Genomic DNA, 19,395 nt, shown 5'->3' with positions numbered 1-19,395 from the left:
AGAGAGAACCTCTAGGGTTCAAGACTCTGCTGCCACTATCAAACCAAAACTACTTTGTCTCAATAGAACAGTTCTCTAAGTGGTGGAAAAGGTAGAGGGAGGAGGAAATCTTATTGATGAGAACATGTTTGCATATTTGATATTTGCAATCACAACTTCATTCTTTTGGGATGGCCTTCCAAATGAAACCGAGCACACTAGATAACCATATTAATCAAATGTTTTCAGTGACACTAATCGTGATGAAACGGTTGGTAACTTAAATACCAATGTTAGGCTTCAGTTTACTACCCCATTGAAATGAACTTGGGGGAAATACACACTTCTGTTCTGGTGCTATTATGTTGTTCCCAGCAGCTCTGTATCTATCCTCTTATGTTCTGAAGGTTATCTGCACAACCAAAAGTGCTTAGAAATTTCTGTTAAAGAAAGCTTCCCTTTCATGGAAAATCTGAGGGTTATTATGGAAGAGATCTTAAATAATTGGAATTTGAAGCATTTCCACATTTAATTCTGATCTTGCTCTAAGGTCATTTAAAATGTGCTTATTTGGTAAGATTTAAATAAAAAGATGAGTTGTCTACTTATGTGTATGAAATGTAGTGTTTTGTAAGTGAATATGTACTCTTTTAAAAACTAGCCTATGCACTGTGGTACACTAAGTGCATGGGAGGTTTGAACCCTAAAAACAGCAGTTTTTGAGTTATGGCTTCTCAAAGTTAGATATTTTGTTAAAAATCACACTTCTCAGAGCCCTATAACTCGAAAACAGCTGGAGCAATTTACTTCCAGCTTCCTGTAAGAAATATTACCTGTGGCCTGAGATTTTACTATGAGACTTTTCAGTTCCAATGCTTTTTAAAAGAAAATTTGAAAGGGGTCAGAAATAGGTTGAGAGATTCATTCTCACCTGTGGAGTCACTTCCCTGATGCTAATGCAAACACTAATCAAAACACAATCAAGGGAATAAGCTGACTGCCCAGAAGTGACCCAGAAGAAATTCCCCCTCATGTACAGCACTATATAATTGGCTATGTGCATTTTCCACCTTTCATTGAAACTTCAGATACTAGCGACTACCATGCTCAAGACACCAGGCTAGAATGGCATATGGTGTTATCTGTGATTCCAGTGTCTCTATCTAGATGCGAGACTTACTCTTTTGCTATTGGGCTTAAGCTGCACTGGTCTGCAGTGATACTGCCAATCTCATTGTTTTCTTTTATAACAGTATTTTGGTAATTTTCAGATACTCTTTACTATTTGTGTCAATTAGAAAATCTCTTATTGAATTGTCAAAACGATTGGCAGCATCTGCTCTGTGGCACTTGAATATTTCAGATGTGCCATTCAAACTCTTCCTCTTTTTGGAGTGCTCTGAACATACAACTGCACCATTGACATAAAGATATGTTGAATTGTTTCATTTCTCAAATTGGTGACTTAAATAGAATATTAATGACTTTATTCTTTATTGCCTGGGAAGACCTAGCAACAGGTCAATATTTAATCAATCTTGTCCATTATCTTGAAGTGGAAATTTCGATCCATCCTCTTCCCATCTGTCCCCAAAAAACACTTGTGATGGATTCATTTGATGAAAACTGCTTTGCCCGTTCTTTGTGTTATGGTCAGAATGTTAGGAAATTGGTTAGCCAGAGGATTTTGCCATATTAACCCAAAATGTTGATTTTTGGAACTACAGCTTTTAATAATTTATGAGCTGCATATATGCAAAAATCAAGGTTTTGTGTGGCATCCCTGAGACCAGTCTGTCAAGCCTGAATCATCTTTAAGACTTGATCCCTTTCATTAAAGTAATACCAGGGTTGTCTTTGTTAACCCTCTGGTATTGCTTGTTATCAGCACTTCTTTGTCAGCACTTCCAGCTTTTGCAGAAAATCATAAAGGCTATATACTTTTTACTGTATAAAAATGAAAAAGTTGGCCTTCATTGTAATTCATCTGCAAAAGCTGTGTTAAGAAAGTACAGTTTTTCTTTAAATGATCTCACATTAATGATTTTTTTTCTTATTTTATTTTGGGATGATTTGCATCTTCATATTTAAAGAAAGAGAGAGCCATGAATTCTTTCCGTAAGTATGACCTTTTTTTTCTTCCCCTTCAAGCTTTCATAGGTACTATCAAATTGTAATTTTTAAATGATTAAATTGCTTTTTCAATACTTCAGCTATTGTTTGCACTTACTGCATTTTTGGTGGTTTTGCTTATTGTGCAAATCTGTTTAATGCAGTTTAGTGTTACAACACAAAAATCATGCTGTAGTGAACCAGCTTGCATCTTTGAGACCTTAAAAGTAAGGACCACCAGATAATGACACTAATGAAAATGGGTAAAGGAAACAGACATTTTTATTATTTTTGTGTTGATGTAAAAACTGAAGTAGCCATGACTACTCTTCAGATGAATTTATGCTACTTTTTCAGTGATATGCAGTGAGCTGACATGGAGTTTGGTATCCTAATACAAGCCATATTTCAGTTCTGGAGCAGTTTAATTCTTACTTGCCTTGAAACTTAATTAAGCATTTTTCACGGTTGGAGAGGAGGGATCTGGGTAAAAGGATAACTTGTAGCCTTAAATTATTCTGAACTCAAGAGTATTACTTACATTCAAAGGAAAATCAAACTTCTTTGTCATTGTGTGTATCACTCTTTAATTGTGTTTTGTGAACAACTCCTGTTCCATTCACAATTACATATATATCATCTTGCTTCCCATTCATAATCATGTAGCAAGCCTGTGGCCATCACTGTAGTTTCTTGTATGAAAACTTTGTATAAAAGTAATGTATTGAGCTTTTTTTAATGTGGGTTAGCAGATGGGAACAAGTAAAAGTACGTAGCAGTTTGTCTGATCACACTGTTCTATGGACCACAGCTTGCGAGCTTCTGCCTCTCTTCATATATCCTACTTATGAAAACTTTTTTGTGGTTCTCTTCTCCCTCTTCTGCACTGTATGTGTGAACAGAGAAGAAATACATACCTTTGTGTACCTGTCAGTTAACAGGAATGTCAGACTTGTAAAACTAGTGCCTTGCTAATCACAAAGTAAGAGCTGCAGATTTTGAAGTCGGGCAGAACACCAGTTTTTAAGATTTAATAATAGGCACGTTACTAAGATATCCTTACTTTTGTCACTTGTATTAGTAAACTGTCTAATATCTTAAATAGTATAATGATGCTTAAATAGTATAATGATGAAATGAAGGAGTAAAATAAATCTTGGCACATCCTTGAAAATTTTTTATTATGTTAGCAGTTTACAAAATTTGTGAATTAAGCTAGGTCCTCCAATTATCATTGGAAAATAATTGGTTTCTGTGGTAATTCTGTTATAGCCTGTTCTTACAGGTGTCCAAAGTTATGCAGTATGTCTGGCTCTTCCATTTAAAAAAAAGGTTCTTTTCCATCTGCGTTTTTAAGAATTTTGATTGTGGTTTAAAGACTTCTTTGTCTAAACTTGTAGTATTGAAGTATGACATACTTTCAGTTTAATTAAAGTGACTCTAGGGAAAGTTTTAAAAAAATCCTAATAATTTCAAAGGAAACCAGCTTGTGAAGGAGCACTTATGGTAGGAAAAAGGTGAAGGTTTTCAACCTCTGAGTACTTTTGTTTGCTTCAGATATTACGTTATAAGTTTTGTCCTTTCAGCAGTTACATGCAGTGCAGCAGCCAGCTCGCCGGGAGCTGGTGGGGTGCTGGGAGCCAGCTTAAAAGCTGGCTCTCATCATGCACCAGCTTCTGCTTGCTACCCTGTTCCCCGGGGAGCTAGCTGCTGCCTCTGTATCAGAAGCAGCAGTGTGGGGCAGTAATTGTCTCCCGGCTCCCTCCGCAGACAGGCTCCTGCCTGCTGCCCCTCACTGCTGCCTCTGATACAGGAGATCCTCAGGAACTGGACTGGGAGCCACATGTAACTATTTGGATAACTGATAAACTCATGCATTTTTACACTCTTACATCTCTAATGGTGGGTACAGGGGATTGGTGCAGAGAAGAGTGTATTTTTGAACCAAGGATACAGGAAGTTCTGTTAATAGCCTATATACTTAGCACTTTCATATCCATGAAGACGCAAGCTCCTCAGAATGTATGCGTTCAGTGTAGACACTCTACATGAACATATGCTCTCATGAGTTTCCTGGCGCTAGTCCTTCTGACTGTTTTATGCTGGCAGACAAGAAGGGATGAGAGGCACCAGTCTTCACAAAGATGCCTGCCTCTTGTTCTGTAGAGATGAATTTAACTGGCGTGAAATTTTCAGTAAAAGACACACAGCTTTCAGAGAGGGGAGTGTACGCTAGTCAGTAATGAGTAAATTGAATGGATGATTTATTCTCGTATTTAAGAGTTCAGAGAAATCATAAGAAATGTTGGTATCCTCCTAATATCCATGTCTGTCAAAAGAATTCCACAGTGTGTTGTACTTTAAAGAAATGGAAGCTTTGGGAATGATGGTATGGAAGTATTAGCTTTTTTCCTGATTTGGCTGTCTAGAGAATGATCCAAAGAGAAAAGTATGGTCAATATTAATAACTGTTCCACAGTGGCCAAGAAGACATGAGTTTTCAGTACCTAAACTTTCAGTTGAAGGGATTTGCTAAACAATTGTTCAGGCTTGCACCCAGACCTCAGTCTGGATAACGAGACAAAACCACTAATTTGAGAAGCTACTTTTCAAGCAGTTTCAACTTTCCCAAGTTCCAGAAATGAACTCTGCAAATTGAATTTACTCCTGGATCTCACTTGTTTTCAAGAAGTAGTTAAGAATTAACCAGGTTTCTCCACATTATATGCACACCATATTTCTTACAGAGGCACCACTTGTCAGTTGATATCAGCATAATAAATGTCAGTACTGGAACAGAAATCCTAGCTTTCAGCACAGTATTCTGAATTTAGAACCTTTCCTACTTCCTGGTTCTATAAAAAGGCTTACTTTTCGAGATCAGCTCTGCAGAAGAGACTTTGAACTGGTCTATGTTCTTTTATGCTACATCCCTCATCAAGGTCCTTGAAGTGTGATCAAAACATTTGTGCTCTTTTCACAAAGATGAAATGCCTTCAGAGCATCCAGTCTTCACTCCTAAAGTAAACACTGTCTGGTTTAACTTGCATGGAAAAGGCTTGAATGAGTGGGATGCAAGATTAAATCAAAATATTAGGTGAGCCAGTGATCAGGAAATGTATTCGTTATGTAGCAAAAAAATAGAACATGGAGTTTGCCCTAATTGATTATATTGTAAATTGTGTAGCAAGGACACTCCCCCTTTTTATTGCCTAGCACAGTGGGGCTTTGATTCCAATTGTGATTTTTTTTCAGAGCTCCCATAGTAAATATTAAATGACGGAAGTAATAGGAATAGGAGTAAACCATTAATGAATTCTTGTAGTTGTTTTTTTCAGTCTTTGTGATCCATTATTTGATACTTCCCCTGCCTTGCAAAATAATGGAAATTTGTAGATGAACATTTTTTTAAAAATTAATGAAAATACTAATTAAAAAACACACACAAACCCCCAAAATGGAACAATATTGTTAATGAAGCTAAAATGAAAACATTAGGTATATAGAATAAAGAGAGATTCTTTAAGCCTGTTTTATGTCCTGTGTCTGTTCTATTATGTGGAAAAAGGTAAATAACTGTCTAAATAAAATATTATCTTAGGTGCTCCAGCTCCAGTGGTATATGAAACACCGAGACCAGGTAAGAAAACTGAATATAAATGAATATATATTTTTTTAATGCTCAGAGTCCAAAGTTCATGAAGACAGCCTTGAGTTTTAGTATAAAAGTGGAATTGTTTCTTCCCACCAAACAGTTTGACCATCAGTGCTTCATGCAGTGGCAAACTTCCACAATTCAGGAATCTCTGAAGAAGATAACAAAATGAGACTTTTTATTGACCACCACCAGAAAATAAACTCAGTAAAATAAAAAATAATTACTAGAGAGCTATGCATTTGGTCTTCAAATTCTTCTTCTACTGTTATGTCATGTACACTTGTTCTAGAAATCGCTAATATTGAGCATCTCCAAAGCGGGGCGAGGGAGAGAACTACTCAGTTTTTAGTAGAAAGTGAAATCTGATGATATCTTACCCATGTGCAATGATTGAGCCCTTTGTTAAAGCTTAAAATGGATTTCCTGAAACCATCTCCAATGGAATGTTTTAGAAACCCCAGTAAAAAAAAATTAGCCACAAGAATATAACAGAACCCACAATAATTTTGTTATAACATCAGATGACATTTTCTAACATTGTAAAAATGGAATCTGAATAAATTTAAGTTAATATATGTAACTGCTTAAATAAAAGTTTATAAATATAGTGTATTCTCCTGGTTAACAAAAGGAAACATCAAATTTTACATAAAAGCTACGTATAGTTATAAATCAATGAGATTCAATTTTTCTTTAGGAAAATAGCTAAAAATACAAATGCAAAATGTGATCACAATTGCTTATTTTAAATCATGATTAAAATTGATCTAAATAAAACTATGCTGATTCACTGAATATTTCACTGTAACTCTGTAAAATTAACAAGTTGATTTTTATAGTAATGCTGAATAAATCTAACTATGGAAACTCCATTATTAAGGAGATCCATAATGTCAGCAAAGAAGAGAAAATATTTTAAATATAGCATTGATACCTTTGTTTTTAATGGCTTTTTTTTCCATTATATGAGATACTCACATCATACAGTTACTCAGATGTAAATCTGTAAAATAAGCAACAAAATTGTTGTCTAGTGACAGAGCATTATGTTGATTTTTAGAAGAATCAGTTTGAATTTTGATCTTAATCTCTGTCCAGTAGAGCCTGAATGTACTACTGGAAGGGTGTGCGTGTGGAGGGGGAAGAAGGGGGGTGTGTGTGTAAGTTTTATTCTGTGTGGTGTTTTTTATGATGCAAGGATGTCTAATACAGACATCTTAAAATGATTGTATATTTAAGCACTGATTAAGGATATTTTCTCAGGCCAACATATCCAGGACAGAGTAAGTGTTGGTTTATTTTGGTCCTTCCCTGAACAGTTTCATTAATCCTAAGTGAAGTTAGTGTGGAAAATCTTGAAAACTGCTGAGGTCTTCCTTTGCTAGGATTAGGGGTTCTATCCCTAACATCTTAGTTCGGTGAAACCTAAACCTCTTAAAAATCCTTTACTGGTGCTTTGATTTTGCTGAAGAGTTTTGTAAAAGACAACATCGTCTCTTAACTTTGTTTGCAAATGATTAATGTGGGTGTGTTAGTAACCTATATTGAACTCCCAGTTTTTTCAGGCACAAAATGGGATGCCAGGATAAGTCTGGATGATAAATTTTAAAAATTGATTTTTTTTTATTGACTTAATACTGTGCATTTGAACACAGCTTATAAGGAAAGTGGTTTCCATTATAAACTAATATTTTTCAATATTTGATAACTGAAATTCACTCTGACCCATTCAAAAATCTTGACTAGTAATTCGTTTCATCATTCAGTCATATGAAACTATATGCAAAATATCAGAGGGGTAGCCGTGTTAGTCTGAATCTGCAAAAGCGACGAGGAGTCCTGTGGCACCTTATAGACGAACTGAAGTGTAGGAGCATAAGCTTTCGTGGGCAAAGACCCACTTCGTCAGATGCATGCATCTGACGAAGTGGGTCTTTGCCCACGAAAGCTTATGCTCCTACACTTCAGTTCGTCTATAAGGTGCCACAGGACTCCTCGTCGCTATATGCAAAATGTGCAATAACTTATGGTATTTGTAGTTTGTCTAATATGTGTTTGTTTTGTTTACGCTAGTTAAGAGGAAGCTTACGAAGGACATAACCTGCTTGAAGGATTTTATGAAAGATCCCAAAAGAGAGGAACCTCTAGTTGGTATGTTTTGTATTTGTGGTTAGACAGCTTCCCTTTACTTAAGCTTCAATGGCCAGTGTAAGTTAAATAATATATTATATATTAGATATTGTTTATCACTTTTATATAATCCACATTTAATGTTGTTTGGAAGATATCCAATAGCAAATATTGTATTACTTGCTGTGTCAGTGTGAGCTTTTCACTCTGAAGATAGAACCTATTCTGGGAGGCTGGGAAGTTGTTTGGCCTTTTAGCAATGCAGCACACCATCTCTAGAAAAACACATTGAACTCCACATGCCAGTATTCTTTCTGTGGTCCTTCAGGAGAAAATCAGATGAGTTTCTTTCTGATGGCCCAGAATTTTCTGCATGATTGTTTTGCTCTTGGGATGTTCCTGAGATCATCTTTTGGGATAAATTACAGAGCTTTTCTCTACTTGAATGTTTTTTCTTAGGCTGCCATTTCCTATTAGCCAATTTCTTCCATGATCCAAGCAAGTGCTAGCATCTTTGAAGAGTACATTGAATTGAATAATAGGAGTTCTGGTGTAAGCAGTAGGTGTAGTCAGTCAGGCATTCCCGATGGATTCCTGACAGGTATTCTGCTCTATCTATGATGATTAAACTTTTGGCTGGGTGTGCATGTGTGCTCCCCTGTCTGCTGCATTAACCATGCACAATTAATCAACACCACAAACTGAGAGCCCTCAGAGACCACAAATCAGATAAGGATTGAAAGCACCCAACCAGGTTTATTGCCAAGCAAAGTACAGTAATAGTTATCGGTGAACAGACTTGCTGTTGCACTGCTATACATATGTACACCATGACAATGGACTAACTCGGTCAATATTATGGGTCAAGCATTGCCCCCTAGGTCAGCCAATGACCACTCTTTGGGGCACACTTGTATACTCTGGTACAAACAAGTCACACATCACTCCTGACCATATCAGGTTGCTACCTTGTGTTGCCTAGTTATCACCACTTACCTCTCACACAGGGGGTTCAAATACTATACATCATGCTGTCAATTTAGACCCTGTCCTGAACCTGTGTTGGTATACTCTTGTTATCTTCTGGGGGGGGAGAAGGGGGTGGTGATACCAAGATGTTCTTTAATGAGGTGTTCTGTTACAACCCCTCTGGAATGTGCTTTCACCCTGTGCCCAGTACCTTTTAAGTATAAGTATTTATGTAATATTAACCCTGTTCTTGCCAACTTCTGTGAGCAGGGCTGCCTTTTGCTCACAACTTAACTTTAGCAAAGTTTTGACCATTGCTGTCGAGGCCTCATACCTGGCCTGTGATATGTGGGTTTGTTTCAGGTCCTCATCTTACTACAGTAGGTTTCCTCTGTGGATCATTACTTTTCCACACAGGGTCTGCTCTTAACTGATTTAATGGCACTCCTGAGAAGTGCAAAATATGGATTACCCACATGGTTAGTCCTGCAGCAATTCCCAGTATGCCTGGTAGCTTACTGCAACCTTATGTGATATTGGTATAGAATATATGCTCAGTGTTGGGGGTTAAACTGAGCTATTTTTCTAAATAGTGGGGTTGAGAGATTACTTCCTGTCTCCCCTACCTCTAAACCCAACTAGTCTCAGAGAGTGCAAGAGTTCAGGTTACCATTGCAACCTTAATTGTCACCTGTACACACATGCATCATCATAGTCTAAACTATGTGATAACATACTATTCTTACTTCTGATCACTGCATCATCCATTACACGAGGTGAATGGTACTTGTTCAGTGAGTAGTTTCTCAGTATCTTCTTGTTCGATATGTTGCCTAAACCATTATTTAGTGTACATTCACTAATCAATCATTGCTGTGAAAACAGAATTGTTTCCTCAGAATCTTTCCTCTAGCACTCAGATGAGTGCTTCACTATTTATTTTCTCTTTGTGGGATGAAGTATTATCATTTCCACATTAGTGATGGGGAGCTTAGAGGCACAGAGAAGTTAAGATCCTAAATGTCCATTTGTTCTTGGTGTTCAGTTTGAGACACTTACGAACTCCCGCCCCGCCCCCCCAGAGTGCTTAGCATTATATATCATTGCACAGGTTCTAAATATAGCTCCCATTGGCTTCAGTTGCAGCTTGTGAGTCACTTCTGCAGATCAGAAACCAGGGTTTCAGGTTGGACACACAAGGTATATCTACACTACAGCATTATTTAGAAATAGTTATTTCAAAATAAGTTATTTCGAATTAATGGGTCTACACACAATGCATTTCGAAATAGCGTTTTTCTAGTTCGAAATAGCACGTCCACGCTGAGTGGATGTTGAATCGCATTTAAGGCTGGTTGGAACCAGTTCCGGCAGGGCATCAGGTCAAAAGTTGCCTTGTGGCCAGTAGGGCACCCTGGGAAGGACTGGAGGCCCCCTATTTTGAAATAAGCGTCTATACAGAGCTTATTTCGAAATTGGCACTATTCCTTATGGAATGAGGTTTCCAATTTCGAAATAAGCCTTCCGCTATTTCTAATTAATTTCAAAATAACAGAATGGCTTTGTAGACGCTAGGAAAGTTATTTCAACATAACTGATGTTATGTTGAAATAACTTTGCTGTGTAGACATCCACAGAAAATGAGATAAAGAAAGAACTGACCATGTGAAGGAATTTTGGTTTAGGTGACCTGCTGAGCATCATGTAGGAATTCTATGGCATAGGCGAGGATAGAATTCAACTCTCCAAGATGACGTTCCTATTCTTTCCCGTTCTTCTAGTCTATACAATGTTGATTCATCCCCAGAATCATGGTCCATCTTGTAATTGAATGAGGCAGGAATCCAGAGGGGAAAATAGTATGAGAGATTATATGGTTAAAGATTGCATGGATGTTCATAAAGGGGCTGAGTGAAGATCACACAGACAACTTTAATTCTTTCATTTCCTTCTCTCTTCTGCATAGATCATTAGAATAAGGCAATGTTGATGGGGGAGATCAAAATATAAAAATTACTGATAATGCTGAAGTGTTTTCCCTGTACCCCCTGCTTTTTCTTCTGGTTGGATATTCTTAAGATTCTAGTTATGTGAAATACTGTGACAGGAAGTCTATCAAGGCCAAAACTTTTACTTAGACACAAGTTATTACTGGTAAAAATTGAAACTTGAACTAATAAATATTTCCAGTAAGAAATCTAATCCTTACTGGGTGATTGTGAGGAAATGTAGAAAATACCTAAAATAGATAAGTATCTTTTATCATTGGTTCATTGCTTATCTCTACACAGCTATAATAAAACTATATGTATTTAAAATTGCCTGTGTAAAAAAGTGTAAGTATTGTAACTTTTGATTTTATAGGTTTAGAACATGTGGTTGAAATCAGATTTGAAGGGAGGAAAGAGCCACATTATGAATGCAAACTATGTTACTTTAACACTGAGATGGCCCCTATGATAGAACATCTCTGTGGCTATAAACACAGAAGAGCATATCTTGTAAGTACAATTTTTATGCATTTAAGTCAGTGCTTAAAGATTCCATTCCATTGTTCATGAGTGTTCTTTTGTATAAACAGTTTATATTGCAGTAACTCTGAGGGGCCTCATTATGAACTAATAATAATAATAATAATAATATAAGGAATCCAAATAAACTTGAAGATATAGCAGCATTTTTACTTTTGTTACTTCTATAGCCATTAGAGTTTGCTCTGGTAGTTGGTAATCAGGTAGGGAGATTTTATGTCCCAACTGCACTAGGAGTGGCAAAGGTCATTGCCATCTAGTGATGGCCAAAGTGAACAAGAGGTCATCTGCTTAGTAACTCGTTAAGAGAATCTTGGGCAACTGAGAATCTTGAACTGCCTGTATATCTGAACTTGTGGTTTCTTGGACTCCTATCTGTGGTGACTGAGTGTGTTCTGGCACAGGCTGTATTTAGATGATTAGTGTATGGCGATGAAGCCCATATATTGTTCCTGATTCAATTTAGTTCTATTTACTTCTCTTATTACAATGAACTTGTCATTTTAACAGGTCAGACTTCCAAGAGTAATCAGTAAATCTGTGTATTAAACTAGGGATGTTAGATAGTGAGTAATAGAATGGTTGCGTGACCGCATTAATTCCTAGCAGTTAGTCCACTATTCTGTAGTCCCCGGGAATAGGAACAGCAGTCACTGTGCTCTGGCCCCACTCCTGGGGAGCCCTCCGCTACCCTTGTGCTGCTGTCTCTGTATCCGGCAGTACTGTGGGTCCAGCACAGCAACACTGGACTCCCTGCTCCACCCAGCGAACCCACACTCCTTTTGCTGGCCCCTGCCAGGAAATCTAATCCTGCCTTCTGCTGTATTGGGCAGCAGCACAGTGTGCTAGGCAGGAGTACATCCATGAGGGGAGCCAGTTTAAAAACCAGCTCCCTGCGCAGACTTGCTGCCTTCTGCCCTGCGGACAGAGGCTGCTGCGGAGGAAGAGGGAGTGGAGCAGGCTGCTGTGAAGCAACCTCTGTCTGCAGCAGTCCTGGCTAGCCACAGACAGAGGCTGTTGTAGCAGTAGTCCCTGTCTGCCGGGGGGGGGGGAGGGGAGAAAAGGGGGTCTGAGCTCAGACCCTCCGTGGACAGGGACTGCTGCCGAAAGCCTGTCTCTGTGGGGAGCCTGGGCTTGCTGTGGACAAATGCTGTGGCAGCAAGATGGGTTTGGAAATATAAGTAGTATACTAGATTAACTGATAAACCTAGGCTTGTTGACTACTCTTTGACCTCTCTATGGGTGTGTCTAGACTACAGAGTTTTGTCGACAAAAGTGGACTTTTGTCGACAAAACTATACCTGCGTCTACACTACCACTGAGTTCTGTCGACATAACGGGTTTTTGTCGACAAAGGGTTTTGTCGACAAAGCAGCTTGCTTTGTTGACAGAACTGAATGTAGTCTAGACGCTCTTTGTCGACAGTATCTGTCAACAAAACTTCTGTCGACAAAAGCCTGTAGTCTAGACGTACCCTATACTAAATTGGCTTCTGGATGTAAGTGTCTTTTTTTTTTTTTTTTTTTTTTTTTAACCCATAAGTGGTATAACACTAACTTGTTTTTAAAACAGTTTTTCTGTTGCTTGAGTAAGGTCTTGCTCTCCGTCAATAATGTGAGTTCTAATACACCAGTGACTCTATAGTGTAGTGATTTGGGGAGGACAGGACTACCCAAGTGTGGAAGAAAGTGGATAAATGTTCATAAAATGTTCCAATAACTTTTAACGAATTTTAGTGGGTAAACAGACAAAGACTGGGTTAGTCTTAAAAAGTCTTGCTGTTATAACACACAGGCTATAAAATCATATCTGGTAAATCAGGAGGGTAGGGTTGGAAATGAATGACCCAAAATTAGTTATTGGAAACTGCTTAATAGACAAACTAGTCAGGGATTGGGTTATTTTGTCCATACCTTCTTTTTGAGGTCCTTAAAAAAACATTTGAGGGAGGATCATATTGGCATTAGATGGCTGGAGAGTCAGTGGCTATTGTGATTGTCTCTAATATCTCTTGGGCCAACCATATCCACTGAGAGACCGTCGGGCCTTCAAAGTCCAGATTCTGATTGATGTCCTGAGCATACTTGGCCAGAGAGAGGGATCCAAATCACATTGTCCCCTCCAGAAGCTAAATCCCAAGCACCACTTGGTGTGTGAGATTTTGATTCTGGCTGTCACTCTTTTGCATGTATGTTATATTTGTTTTTCAGCTTATTTTCCCCTCATCTATGGCTTTTTGTCTTTAAAAAAAAAAAAAAAAGTCTAGATCAGATGACTAAGAACTCCACCTTTTGCAATATTGTGAAGAGCCTGGGCCCATAGAAACGGCTATAAATAAAACTCTGAACATCCTGATGCTTGTACAATTTCTGAATAGCTGATAAGACTGTGTTGGGCCTGTGTTTCTCTAGTAGTGAGGTTGCCAGTAAGAGTCAATGCCAAAGATAGAAGCTTGCATTTTCTGCCCATTTTGGCTATTATTTTCTTTCCTCTGTTAGGTGTGTTTAATCGTCTTTAATGAAATAGCATCAGACTTTTAAGAACAACAGTTCAACCCATTTCAACTGTTTTTTCTTCTCCTTGCACCCATAGAAAAAAATGTCTCTGCTTACAGGAAAAAGGATTAAGGGATTAAAATGAAATGTTAAAATGTTGTTAAAATAAAAGCCTTAATATGCTGTATGTCAAATTTTTGTTTTTTGTTTTTGCAGTAAAAGGTTCAAGATTTTTTTAGTGGTGTTTGCCATGGGACTAAGCTGGCTGAAGTGTCTCTACTAAAACTCCTGAAGCATGTCACAACAGCTCCCTCTCTTAGTCCTTCAGAGCCAAAGCCTGGTGGCCTTTAGGACCGTGTATAAAGCATGTTTCTTTGTTCAAATGTCTTACATGAGTTCTGTTTAATGTTAAAATTCTGTAGTGATAAAAAGTAATGAACATTTGTCATATTAAATCACAATTACGTTATGCTAGAGGAAATGTAGGTCCACAGTGTCTAAAATCTTGCTGTTTAGTTTTCTCTGCCATGGAGCCCAGGGTCAGTTGCGGACTTCCCAGCTGATTCTGGACTCTGTGTGGCAGGGGAAGTATTGTAAAGTTTTTCCAAAAAGCATGACTCGTCAAAATTAATAATGAAATGGTCTCCCAACTTTTTTCATTGACAGTCTGACAAATTTCCAGAAAAAATGAAGAAAAACGCACAAGAGGACAAAGTCTCATTTCTCAGACGGGTAGCAAGAGAGATAGAAAAGACGGAAGGTTTAAAAAAGTATAAGGTAAATGAGATAAATTTAAACTAGCAACTGAATTTGTTCTTTGATTGTATATCTAAGTTTTTGGTAACATTGACATTAGACCCTATTAAATTTTTAATTTTAAGAAGTAATACACTTTATTTAATTTTGCAAAGTGCTTTCAGAAAGCATACTTCTTTCTGAATTAGTATTTCACTTAATGTTTGTCAAAAAATCAGAAGAGGGAAGATGCTTTAAAATTTCATCAAAACATTTTTTCTGTTTTTTTGCAGAAATTTAGAACTTTTAGAATCAGAAAACATCCAGCCAGTCCTGCTTTCAGTGATAAATGTTGTGTATATTATAGGTCTGTCAGTTCACATGCGCTAATGCCTGCGATTAAAGCAGAGCAGAATTAATGCATACATTTTTTTAATGTATTAATTGCAGGTGTTAATGCTGCACTGCCCCTTTGAAGTGCCACTCTTGTGCTTCAAAGGGGCAGTGCAGTGCAGAGCCTAGGATCAGCTGGGGTCCACTGCCCCTTTGAAATGCATGGAGGCGGTGTTTCATGAACGGGGATCAGCTGTGCGGCGACTGCCCCTTTGAAACGCTGCATCCATGTGTTTCATAGGGGCAGCAGAGCCTGGAGTCAGCTGGGGACTGCCCAGCTGATCCCAGGCTCCATGGCAGCTGCCCCTTTGAAATGCCACAGACAGTGTTTTAAAGGGACAGCTGCCATGGAGCCCAGGGTCAGGTGCGGACTTCCCAGCTGATCCTGGGTTCCCTGTGGCAACGGAACCCAGGGTCATCTGGGGAGTCCCCAGCTGACGCTGGGCTCCACTGCCTCTCTGAAATGTGCAGAGGCGGCATTTTAAAGGAGCAGCTGCTGTGGAGCCCAGGGTCGGTTGGGGACTGCTCAGCTGATCCCGGGCTCCCTGTGGCATTTCCCCAGAACCCAGGATCAGCTTGGGAGTCCCCAGATGACTCTGGGTTTCACTGAAATGTCACACGGAATGCCTTGTGCTGCCCCTTGGAAATGCCGCCCCAGCGATTCAAAGGAGCAGCACTGCATGGAGCCCAGGGTCAGCTGGCTGACCCCAGGCTCCATGCAGTGCTGCGGCGTTTCAAATGGGAGGCTCGCGTGATTAATTGTGCAATTAATTGTGATTGAATTTTTTTAATCTCTTGACAGCCCTAGTATATTACATTAAGATACATAGTGGTAAAGGGTCGAAATTACTTTCATGTTAAAAGTGCTCAGAACCTGATGAAATTCTTGAATCTCAAACTTGATTCTTACAGAAAACAAGTGCTAATTGTAAAGGTTGCTGCATGATAATGTTATCATTAGTTTTAATATAAAATTGTGGTGCAATAGTTATTGGTAAATATAGGTATAATGAACCAGATTCTGTGGGGGTTCTAGTTTCTGCTGTGCACAGTAGAGGAATTGGATTGTGGGGAAACAACCGATACTATTTATATCTAAGCAAGGAACTCTAATCTAAATAAATCGTGGGTTTTTTTCTTTTTTTTCTAGACTGAAGGTTATACAAGACCCAGTATACCTTGTAAGTTTATGAAATTACATAAATATAATTTTTAATATTTAAAGTAAGACTTCAAATAATGAATATTTGAACCTATGTTGAGATTATAGATAGCCACAAAAGTTAATGGTTACCTAAAACTTGTGTAAAATTTTTGGAGCAATAGCTTTCGTGTGGAGCAGTAATTTTGTTTTTGTTTTTTTTAAATTCTCCAGTGTTTTAACTAGATGTGCAACAGGGATGTTAAATGCATGTGTCTTTGTAATCATGTAACTAGTGACTTTTTCATTGTTTGCATGTTTACATGCGGGGGGAACGGAAGGCAATTCAGAGGCAACAATGCAGGAGGAGCAGTTGGTTCTGCGGGAGCTGGTATGTGCAGAGAGCTGGTTTGAAAGCCTGCTCCCCATGTGTATTGGCTTCTGCCTGTGTCCTCCCCCTCCCCCCATGCTGCTGCTGCCTCTGTATCAGAGGCACCTATGTGGGAGGAGTGGCAGGGGGAGGCGGCTCTGCAGGCTGTTAAGCTGGCTCCCTGCAAGCACCAGTTCCTGCCTGCATCTGCACGCCCCTGCTGCTGCCTTTGTGGGAAGCAGCAACATGGAGGTGGGGGCCTCTGTGGGAACTACTAGCTCCTGCCTCACCCTCGTGTTGCTGCCTCTGATACAGGTACACCGGGGTTGGCAACCTTTTTCAAATCAAAGAGCCAAACTACATCAAAATTCAGAACAAATGGTCAACAAAGAGCCAGTATAAGAGTGACCATTTTGCATGACTGAAAATATACAACTTAGTATAATTGATAATTGACACGAGTAATAGCATAAATGAAACACTGTACTCATAGACTTTAATGGTGGTGCTCTGCTGCATCTTTTTGTACATATTTTTGAAGTTTAAATCATAATTGGTCAAATTCAGGTTCATGCATGCATTCAAGCCACATGAGTAATTGCATGTTTTTAAAATTTTGAATTTTTCATTTTAATTTAAAAAGTTGCATGTATTTTGAGAATGACAAAAGAGCTGTATTTGGCTCGAGAGCCATAGGTTGCAGACCTGTGGTGTATACGAATATATGTTCACGTCCCTGATGTGCAATATGCAATGTTGTTGTGTTGGTTCCAAGATATTAGAGAGAGACAGTGGGTGAAGTAGTATCTTTTAGGACCAACTTCTGTTGGTGAGAGAGACAAGCTTTCGAAGATCTCTTCTTCTGGACTGGATAATATACTTGGTGACACAGCTAAATAAAAGTGCAAGTAGCTAATCCTGTTTAATTTGTATTTAGCTGTGGCACCCTTGAGTACTGTTCCCAGAGCTGAAGAAGATCTCTAGCTCTCAAGCTAGATTCTTTCACCAACAGAGTTGGTCCAATAAAAATTACCACCTCACCTACCTTGTGTCTATTATTTAAAATCATAATTAGTAGTAATTGTACTCATCAACTCAACCAAAAAATGTATTTCAGTGAAAAATGCAGTATTATGTCATTGTTTTGGAATAAGTTGATATAACTTTCTCTTTATGACTGAACTAAATCTATGTCTACATCAGACACTGCTGGAGGTGGTGTATAAGATATGTAGCCATGAAAAACTCACTGTGCAGTGTATAGCTGTACATGTAAGTGAAAGGCTCTGGCTCACTGGAGACCTTAAGAAAAGGCTGAGCCTTTCCTCACTGCTGGAGCTCTTCATTGCTCTTGGAGTCTTTCCCTGTGGCAGGGGAAGGCTCGAGCAATGGGGAGCCAGTGTTGACTCTCTGCTGTTAAAAATAGCAGTGTAAATAGGAAGGCACACCCTGGGCAAGTAGATGGCCATGTAGGGCATGTACAGTAAACTTCCGATAATCCAGCACCTCTAGGACCCAGGGGGTGCCGGATTATCAGATTTGCCAGACTATCGGAAGAGGGGGCTATGAGGAGTCTGGGGCGGGGGGGATGCCACCCCAGATCCCTCATAGCCCCCCTTCCAATAGTCAGGCTCTGCCCCAGGCATCCTTGATTCAGCTGCTGCTGGTCAGTTTCAGCAGCAGCTGAATCGGGGATGCCTGCAGCAGAGCAGCTGGGGTGCTGCCTGGTTGGTCCGGTAGCGCCGCTCCTCGGTGCTACCACACCAACCCAGCAGCACTCCAGCTGCTCTTGGAGACGCCTGGGGCAGAGCAGCTGGGGTGCTGCCGAGTTGGTCCCGCAGCGCCACTCCTCGGCACTACCAGACCAACCTGGCAGCACTCCGGCTGCTCTGTCCCAGGCATCTGGATTCAGCCACCGTTGAAACTGACCAGCGGCTGACTCCAGGAAGCCCGGGGCAGAACAACTCTGCCTCAAGCTTCCTGGAGTCAGCTGCTGATCAGTATCAGCAGCGGCTGACGTGGGGACGCCTGGGGCAGAGCAGCTGGGGTGCTGCCAGGTTGGTCTGGTAGCGCCGACCCTTGGCGTGGCAAGACCAACCCGGCAGCACCCCAGCTGCTCTTGGGGACACCTGGGGCAGAGCAGCTGGGATGCTGCTGGCTTGGTCCTGCAGCGCCGCTCCTCGGCGCTACTGGACCAACCCGGCAGCCCCCCAGCTGCTCTGCCCCAGGTGTCCCCAAGTCAGCCACTGCTGATACTGATCAGCGGCTGACTCTAGGAAGCCCGAGGCAGAGCTGCTCTGCCCCGGGCTCTCTGGAGTCAGCTGCTGGTCAGTTTCAGCAGCGGCTGAATCAGGACGCCTGGGGCAGAGCAGCTGGGGGGCTGCCGGGTTGGTCCCACAGCGCCAAGGAGCGGCGCTACTGGACCAACCCTGCAGCACCCCAGCTGCTCTACCCCAGGTGTCCCCAAGTCAGCCGCTGCTGAAACTGATCAGCGGCTGACTCCAGGAAGCCCGAGGCAGAGCAGCTCTGCCTCAGGCTTCCTGGAGTCAGCCGCTGGTCAGTTTCAGTAGCGGCTGAATCGGGGACAGTTGGGGTGCTGCCGGGTTGGGTCCTGCAGCCCCGAGGGGCAGCGCTATGGGACCAACCCGGCAGCGCCCCAGCTGCTCTGCCCCCGGATTCCCCAATTCAGCCGCTGGTCAGTTTTAGCAGCGGCTGAATCAGGGAAGCTGGGGGCAGAGCAGCTCCAATGGTCCGGCTGCCCAGAGCACTTGCGGGTTCCTGATGGTGCCGGACCATCAGGAGTGCCGGACCATCGGAGTTTTACTGTATTTGATTCAGACTCCTGCTCTTCAGTTGTCTTTACTTTCCTATGCCCTGTCTTA

At 40.4% G+C, this 19,395-nt stretch overlaps 1 protein-coding gene across 9 annotated transcripts in view; it reads left to right on the top strand.

Moving 5' to 3' along the window:
- Positions 1-19,395, top strand: part of LOC102446317 (uncharacterized) — a 50,902-nt gene that overhangs the window by 16,787 nt on the left and 14,720 nt on the right. For 7 of the 9 annotated variants that reach the window (XM_006113059.5, XM_006113060.5, XM_006113058.5 and 4 more), the window contains 6 exons: positions 2,073-2,097; positions 5,693-5,731; positions 7,823-7,900; positions 11,213-11,349; positions 14,541-14,651; positions 16,153-16,183. In XM_006113059.5, the coding sequence (XP_006113121.1) occupies positions 2,073-2,097; positions 5,693-5,731; positions 7,823-7,900; positions 11,213-11,349; positions 14,541-14,651; positions 16,153-16,183 (421 nt within the window). Of the gene's footprint in view, positions 1-2,072; positions 2,098-5,692; positions 5,732-7,012; positions 7,033-7,822; positions 7,901-11,212; positions 11,350-14,540; positions 14,652-16,152; positions 16,184-19,395 lie in introns of those variants that run through there. The other 2 variants (XM_089776463.1, XM_089776462.1) reach the window with 2 other exon arrangements.

Source organism: Pelodiscus sinensis, chromosome 2, assembly GCF_052426305.1.
Source record: "Pelodiscus sinensis isolate ZL-2025 chromosome 2, ASM5242630v1, whole genome shotgun sequence".
In the NCBI taxonomy this organism is placed as follows: domain Eukaryota; kingdom Metazoa; phylum Chordata; order Testudines; family Trionychidae; genus Pelodiscus; species Pelodiscus sinensis.
Note: the sequence above shows the minus strand (reverse complement) of the source record. Positions and strands in the feature narration are given on the sequence as shown.